At 39.1% G+C, this 7513-nt stretch overlaps 1 protein-coding gene across 2 annotated transcripts; it reads left to right on the forward strand.

Moving 5' to 3' along the window:
- Window positions 1–467: 467 nt before the first annotated feature.
- Window positions 468–6937, forward strand: MTERF1 (mitochondrial transcription termination factor 1). 2 transcript variants are annotated; one of them, XM_053927380.2, is made up of 3 exons: window positions 468–533; window positions 1088–1153; window positions 5714–6937. In XM_053927380.2, exons 2-3 carry the CDS (start codon window positions 1149–1151, stop codon window positions 6876–6878), a joined length of 1170 nt encoding a protein of 389 aa, XP_053783355.2. In that variant the 5' UTR covers window positions 468–533; window positions 1088–1148; the 3' UTR covers window positions 6879–6937. The 2 variants fall into 2 exon arrangements, with proteins under 2 accessions (XP_053783355.2, XP_071077775.1); XM_071221674.1 differs by having other exon boundaries at window positions 498–529.
- The last annotated feature ends 576 nt before the right edge of the window (window positions 6938–7513 follow it).

Here is a 7513-nt window from a genome sequence, read left to right on the forward strand (position 1 = left end):
CCCAGCCTGATGGCTGACACTAAATTCGGATTCACAAGTACATTCCGGAAAGTAGTTTAGGAAAGAATCTGGGACTGAGAACCTCGTACGCACGCGTTTTCTTGCACTAAACGCCTTAGTGTTCATCGGTGTCGTGTTAGTCATATGAACACACGTGATTACCCTATCAGGCTGCAAAATTAATGTATTTAATAGCGACTTTCCAACGTGGGGCACGCAGGCAATATCCCGTGGCAGCAGCAACTCTAAACCGTTTCCCTGGGAGTCCGGGAAGCCCGTGGCCCGGCCGGGCCCGGCTGAGCCCGCCTTCCTAGCAAGGCTACAGCGGCAGGTTCCTGAGCTTACCGCGGTCTCCTACTGCCCCCTGCTGGGCTCCCCACGTTGGTGTAAGGGGGCAGCCGCGAGGCCGCTCGGGCGCGCAAAGCGTGTGCGTCATATCGGCGCGCGGCTCGTAGCCGGAAGTTAGTTGTCCACTTTCGTCCCCGGTTCCGCTCCACTCCCGGGAAGGAAGTAAAGCTTACTCCAACACATAGGTACAGACCTGGTTGCATTTGCTGGGTTCCTGCTGCTGTGCTTTTTATTTTTAGAAGCGGGCTTGGGTGACATATAGCGGAGTCCCATTCCCGCGTAGCGCCTTGCACAATTGTCCTTGTGGGAGGAAGAGGGATGGGAAGAATTCTTGCAGTGGAACCTATGGAATTAACTTTGGTTTTGAGTTACGGTTCACCTGGATTCGAACCTTAACGCTTCACTTAAGAGAAGCTAGTAAGGGAACTCGGCGATTTTTTTTTTTTCGATTTCGTATTTTTACGGATAATGCCTACTTTGAATTTGTGGGGTTTGATTAAGACAATGGATGGGAAGCACTTAGCTTCTTTTTTCCCCAAGTCATTCGTGATTCTGCTATCTTTTCTCATCATACTCAGGCTTGTACTGGCCATTTTCTTTTCAGTATCTCTAAGAGATACTTAGTATGCAAGAGGTTATGCATCTCACGAGAACATCATGTAATGCCAGCGGGGATTGATCTCTTGATTCTGTATTACGAAGTCCTGACAATCCCCCTATCCCCTTTTTCCTTTTCTAGGGACAACTATTTTCCAGCTTTTTTCCTGGAGGAATGCAAAAGTCCTCCTTCCTTAAGACAAATGAGGTGAGAAATGCTTTGGTGTAAAGATCTCTAAACAGCTTGTTTTGTCAAAAGAGGGCCAACTGGAATGTAGAACCAATGGTTAGCCCCTTTATTAGGCTACTGTGGAGCAGAGAGTACTGTAAATCCACTTTTATTCCTTAGACCTTACAAATTACAGGTACACAAATTTTCAGTGTTTTTGTTAATTTCAGATTTCAGCCCTTGCACTAATGGTTCTGGTTAATTAAAAACGTTAAAAGGAGATTGAAATACATTAGAGTATTAATTATTTTTGAAATTTGTAGATTGAGGCAATTGATGCTTCTTGCATTAGGCTATTTAAGTATTTATTCACCTTGCTAGATATAATGGGAGTATTTTGGATGGAGATTGGATGTTAAAAGAGGAAAGTAATATTGATAGTCATAAGGTTTAACATTTTTGTGTTTAAAATCGAAAAATAGATAAAAGTAATATATATTCCATTATATTTTTGCACTCCAAGACCATTTTAATTTTTAAAAAATTTCTTGTCTGATTGCAATAAACACATAAATTAAATCTTAATATTTCAGTACCAATACATAGCTGCCATTAATCTGTCAGAGGTTACTCTTTTGTTTCATTTTTTTCTCTATATATTAGTGCTCCTCCCCCTTTATGTAAGCAGTATTATCCTAGCCATACCGTTGTGCAGTTTGCCACTTAACACTGTCTTGGACATCTTTTTACTGTGTTAGGTCTGCCTCATTTTTTAAATCAGGCTATATAGCATTATATATAATACCACAACTTATTAATCATTCTGTTGGTGACCATTTGGGTTCCTTCTTTGCTAAAGCAAATAATACGATGGTCATCCTTTTCATAACGAATGTGTATTCATGTCCTTTGAGTAATCTCCCGGAAGTGGGAATGCTGGGTTGAAGGACATGATGGAGGGTACTGAATTCTTCAGTCCTATTTGAAAATTTAGTTAACATTGTATTTAGGCTTAGCTGAAACTGCTCATAATATGTTTTGGGTCAGTTTATTGCATGCATAGTATTGTAATCAAAACCAAATTTTAGTTGTTAGTTCTATGTCCAATTGAGCTCTTTTTCCCCTATGGAAATAGAATACTTAGTTTTAGATTCTTTAGCAATAAAACATTATAAAACATAATTCACTTCAACAGTATATATTTGTTATATTAAAGGTTTGGAGGAAGATAGTATTTGACGGACTTGGTACTATAGATAGATATCAGGAGGATAGGCCTTTCTGAAAGGCGTCTTAAACAAGGCAGGGAGACAAGAATGGACAAAGATGTTTAAGACCTGAAGTTTCAGAGGCAATGGTGCCTGGTTGTGAGGTTGTAGAATGGAAACTAGCTAGGAAGGAAGGTAGAGCTACATGGTGAGGGCTTTGAAGGTCAGTCTAAAGATTTTACTTTGTAGGGGAGAGCTACATAGGTCTTTAATCAGGGAATGGTGGACATGATTACATCTTTGTTTTACAAGAATACTATGATGGCAGTTTGAGTGACTGATGTTAGAGAAGCAAGTTAGATGGCTATTAATAGTTTGGGTGAGGGAATAGTAAAGACTAGAGAGGTGGGAGTTCAGAGATACTGAACAAGCTGAATCCACGTGATTTGATGACGGGTTGAGGAAGAGAAAGAAAGCAAAGCTTACTTATATATTTTTTGTGAGTGACTGTCAGGACAGTGATGGTGATTTCATTAATCCGAGGAGGTCTGGTTTGTTTGGGGGCTGGGAAAGATGCTCATTTTGGTTTTGGATGTGTTAATTTGTGTGAAAGCTGTTTCCATGGAGAATGAGTTATACACAAAGGAATAAAATCCATCTATGACAGATTCAGGAGGAGCCTTAATGCTCTTAAGAAATTTGGCCTATATTTTTCCTTGCTTTTAGTCTGTCATTAATAAAATTTGTTTTGGACTTTCTGTGGCTTGTTCAGCCCTGTTTGGGGGTGTGCTGTCAAGGGTAGTAGGCTTCAGACTTCTTTTTTTATCGTGTACATTCTCTAAAAAAGGTTTACACATGTACCATCGATATATTTATATTTACTGATGAGTTATGTGCATGTTTTACGGTACTATTATATTGTATCCATTTAAAAACACATTGAAAGTGGAAATTTTAAAAGACTGAGACAAATATGAACAGTTTTACTCTTTCTTCCTACATTTCCATTGGATCATCCTGCTTACTCTCTTTGGAAGGCTCTGGTCTTGTCCATAGCTGTCAGTGTTCTGTCTAGTTATCCAGTAGAGGTCACCCTTGTGTATCTGGTGGAGAACAGATTGTTGAGCTGTGCAAGGTAAAGCCTTCCTTTAGTTAAAAGAAGGATCTTATTTTTAAGTTTCTAACTTCATGCTTTTTGGAAGAGTATGTAGTTATAGGGTAGCATGTGGTATTACAGAGAAGTGAAGAATAGTGAACTTAAGAGTATAGGGCAATCTAAAATGTGCCTTTGTTGTTTGATGTTTACCTTGTGAGGAGCCCGCATTTTTGTTTGAGTATTATTTGATTGTATTTTTTTGGAATATTTTTCCAGTTCTTTGAGGATCAGTAGATTGTCTGAGCTACAGGAATGTCCCTAGCCTGTAGGCATAATTCAAGTTCTTGTTAAATTGGAGTAATTAAAAGGATAGACACAGAGGGGTTTTTTTGATACTGATCTTGAAAGTAGTATCTTCAGCGCAGATATTAGTGGTGAGTTGAAACCATTTAGCTCTATTTTGTATGTTATGCTTACTTAGGAGAGAGGAAAAGGGAAATACCTCCTTTAAATGATAAGAGCCCATTGTAAGTAGTTAGAAATCAAGAACTAAATTCATCACAGCTGTATAGTCTGAAAAGGAGAAAGTACAGTTTAAAAAAATATGTGGTGTTGTATGATTCAGACCACAAGTAGTTTAGGAAAATAAGTAATCTGATAAGAATACTTTTTTGTTGCTTTCCTCCTAATATTTCCTATAAATAGAGATGCTCATTTTAGTAGGGACCTATGATTATTATCAAATAGCAGTCCATACATTTCATGACTCATTTCTAAATGATCAGGAAAATGAGTTGTTGAGGTTTTAGCCATTGTACAAAGTTGTATCTGTTGTGAAACAGATGCAGAGAGTCCCAGGTTAGCCTTTTGTAATGTTTGGGGAGAATGGTAAAAGTAACTTTTTAAACATGTTATCTTGCAGCACAGTTCCACATGTGGTGGACTGTTTGGATTAAAGATCCCAACTAGATCATTCTGAAGATGAAAACTGGTTTGGAGTTGTTGGGTTAAAACCAAGGGGACAGTAGAGTAAGTTGAGTGAGGAGATTGGGATTCGGAGCTGTTGACCAGAGGTCTAGGTAAACTGAGAATTAGTCTCTAGCAATCGCCTGGATTTAAAGAGTGCCGTGGTGGGTGGCACTCTTCATTTCCACCAAAAATGTGTTTGTGGTGGAAATTAGGTATTCTGAAGTGTTAGTTTTCAGGGCTAGATTTAGAGTTTGATAACCAGGATGTGAGAATAGAGGCAAAGAAGTCTGGTATCTATGGGCAGGGGCAAGGCCAAAGATCTGGGAAGTTGGAAGACAAGGCAGAATTCAAAACATCCATTAGTAGGAATGAATCAAAGGTTTGGCAACCAGGAGGATAAAGCAGAGATGGAGAGGGGCCAAATAAAAAGAGTAAGATAAAGGTGTAGGAATAATTCTGGGGCAGTGATGATGTTACACTGCCTTCATATATGGCCACACACTTGTAGAATGATACCCAGACTCCTGGGATTGGAACTTTGGAGTGAGAAAATGACTTTTCTTTTCCTTCCTTCCTTCCTTCCTTCCTTCCTTCCTCTGTCCCCTACCCTTCTTTCTTTCCCCCTGCTCTTCCTCCTCCCTTTCCTCCTCCCCTTCCCTATTCCCCTCCCCTTTCCTTCCCTATTTTATTGATTACAAAATCATTAGAGTTGTTTCAATTTTCCCCCTGTGCCCCTCTCCACACAGCGCCCCCCTCCACCCAGTACCCCCCACTCCCTCAGGCAATCCTCACATTGTTGTCCATGTCCATGGGTCATGCATATACATTCTCTGGCTAATCCCTTCACTTTCTTTAATCCAGTCCCCCACCTGTTTCAGCTGTCAGTCTGTTTCATGTTTCTTTGCCTCTGATTTCTATTTTGCTTGTTTATTTTGTTCATTGGATTCCACATATAAGCGAGATCATATAGTGTTTATCTTTCAGTGACTGGTTTAGAGGAAATGACTTTTCTATGTACACCTTCTTCTACTGTTTGAATTTTTTTACTGTTGCATAACTTTTATAATAATTTTTTAAATAAAAAGGAAAAAATAACTCATACATACATGCACAAAAGAATGTTTGGAGGCCAGGTCCAGAGCTAATTAGAAGTAATGAGCTACAGAGTGGGAATATGGTGGCTGAGTTGTTACCACAGCAGCAAGAGAGCTAGAGCTACAGGTATCTTCTTATAGAAGTGACCATGATGCTTATAGGATTATAATATGGTCTTTTATCTATTCAATACATGCATTCGTGTAATATTGTATATGTTGTTTTACACAGCATTCCAAAAGGATGGGCCTGCTTGACCATTCTGGCACCACGGAACCTCTTTTATATGAGAAGTAATGTTCTCTTTGGTTCAAGATGTCGGATGATCGGATTTTCAGCAGAAACCCTTTTCAAATCAGTCTCATTTAGGCTCTTTGGTGGGAAGTGTGATAATGAAGACAGTGAGCCTGTGGAGAACGAACTGCTGACTAGCCTACTCAGTATGGGAGTAGATGTTGACATGGCGAAGAAACGACAGCCAGGAGTTTTTAATAGGATGGGTGTTAACGAGCAGGACCTGAAGGTGTTCCTTCTCTCCAAAGGAGCTAGCGAAGAAGTGATTGCTAGCATAATATCAAGGTATCCACGAGCCATAACACGGACAGCTGAAAATCTTTCTAAACGGTGGGATCTGTGGAGAACAATTATGACATCAGACCTTGAAATTGTAAATATTTTGAAACGTTCTCCTGAATCATTTTTTCGGTCAAATAACAACCTAAACCTAGAGAATAATATCAAGTTTCTCTACTCAGTCGGATTGACCCGTAAATGCCTTTGCCGATTGTTGACCAGTGCCCCGCGTACCTTCTCCAATAGTCTTGATCTGAATAAACAGATGGTTGAATTTTTGCAAGAATTCTCTTTGTCCTTAGGTCACAGTGATCCCACAGATTTCGTAAGGAAAATAATTTTTAAAAACCCTTTCATCTTAATTCAGAGCACCAAACGGATAAAAGCTAACCTTAAGTTTTTACAGTCAACATTCAACCTGAGCAATGAAGAGCTGCTTTCTCTGATATGTGGCCCAGCGGCTGAAATCCTAGACCTTTCCAATGACTGCGCCAAAAGAAACTACGCAAATATCAAAGAGAAGCTGTTACTTCTCGGGTGCACTGAAGAGGAGGTACAGAAGTTTGTCTTGAGCTATCCAGACTTGATCTTCTTGGCAGCAAAGAAGTTTAATGATAAAATAGACTGCCTCATAGAAGAAAAAATTAGCATTTCAGAAATAATTGAAAATCCTCGGATTTTGGATGCAAGCATAAGTACTTTAAAAAGTCGAATCAAAGAATTAGTAAATGCTGGCTATAACTTGAGTACATCAAACGTTGCTCTTCTATCTTGGAGTCAAAAAAGATATAAAGCTAAGTTGAGAAAGTTAAACAATGGGTAGGACATTGTTCTGGGGAATTAAAGAAAGTCTTAATAATGTGATATTTCACTTTGAATTTGGGTCTTTCAAAAAGGAAAGCTTGATTTCTTAACCACATATACACGTTTAATGATTCTTTGGACAGTTTATTTTAATGGTTCTTAAAAACTCATGGTCAGTATGCTCAAGTATAGTCTTCCAAGCTGCCTTTTCTCTAGTTGGAATTAATACATTTCCTACTGTATGATATAGGCTGTATAAGTGGTACTTCCCGAGTGCCAAAGCAGAACAATGTATGTAGAAAGATAAAAAATACCAAATAAGCTTTTTGGGGTTTTTGTTGTTCAAATTAAAAAATTGACAGACTCATTTAGATAATTCCATTTTCTTTAATGGGTTAAATGGCAACCTATTTTTCCTATCATTCCCATATATCTAATTAAGGTTCATCTTCAAAATAAAATGCCAGTAAAAATCCGACAGAACAGTAAGGAGGGATTTTTTGCCCCAAGTTCTACATTATTTAAACTGCTATTATGCTCCCCTGCCCACTCTTCCCCGCCCCCCACACACACCATTTAGGCTCAGTTTCCTATGACTATAATCCTGATTTCTTTGAAGACAAGGGCAGCTGTGGTAGGCAGAATAGTTACCAC

The sequence above is a fragment of the Desmodus rotundus genome, chromosome 6 (genome assembly GCF_022682495.2).
Source record: "Desmodus rotundus isolate HL8 chromosome 6, HLdesRot8A.1, whole genome shotgun sequence".
NCBI lineage: Eukaryota > Metazoa > Chordata > Mammalia > Chiroptera > Phyllostomidae > Desmodus > Desmodus rotundus.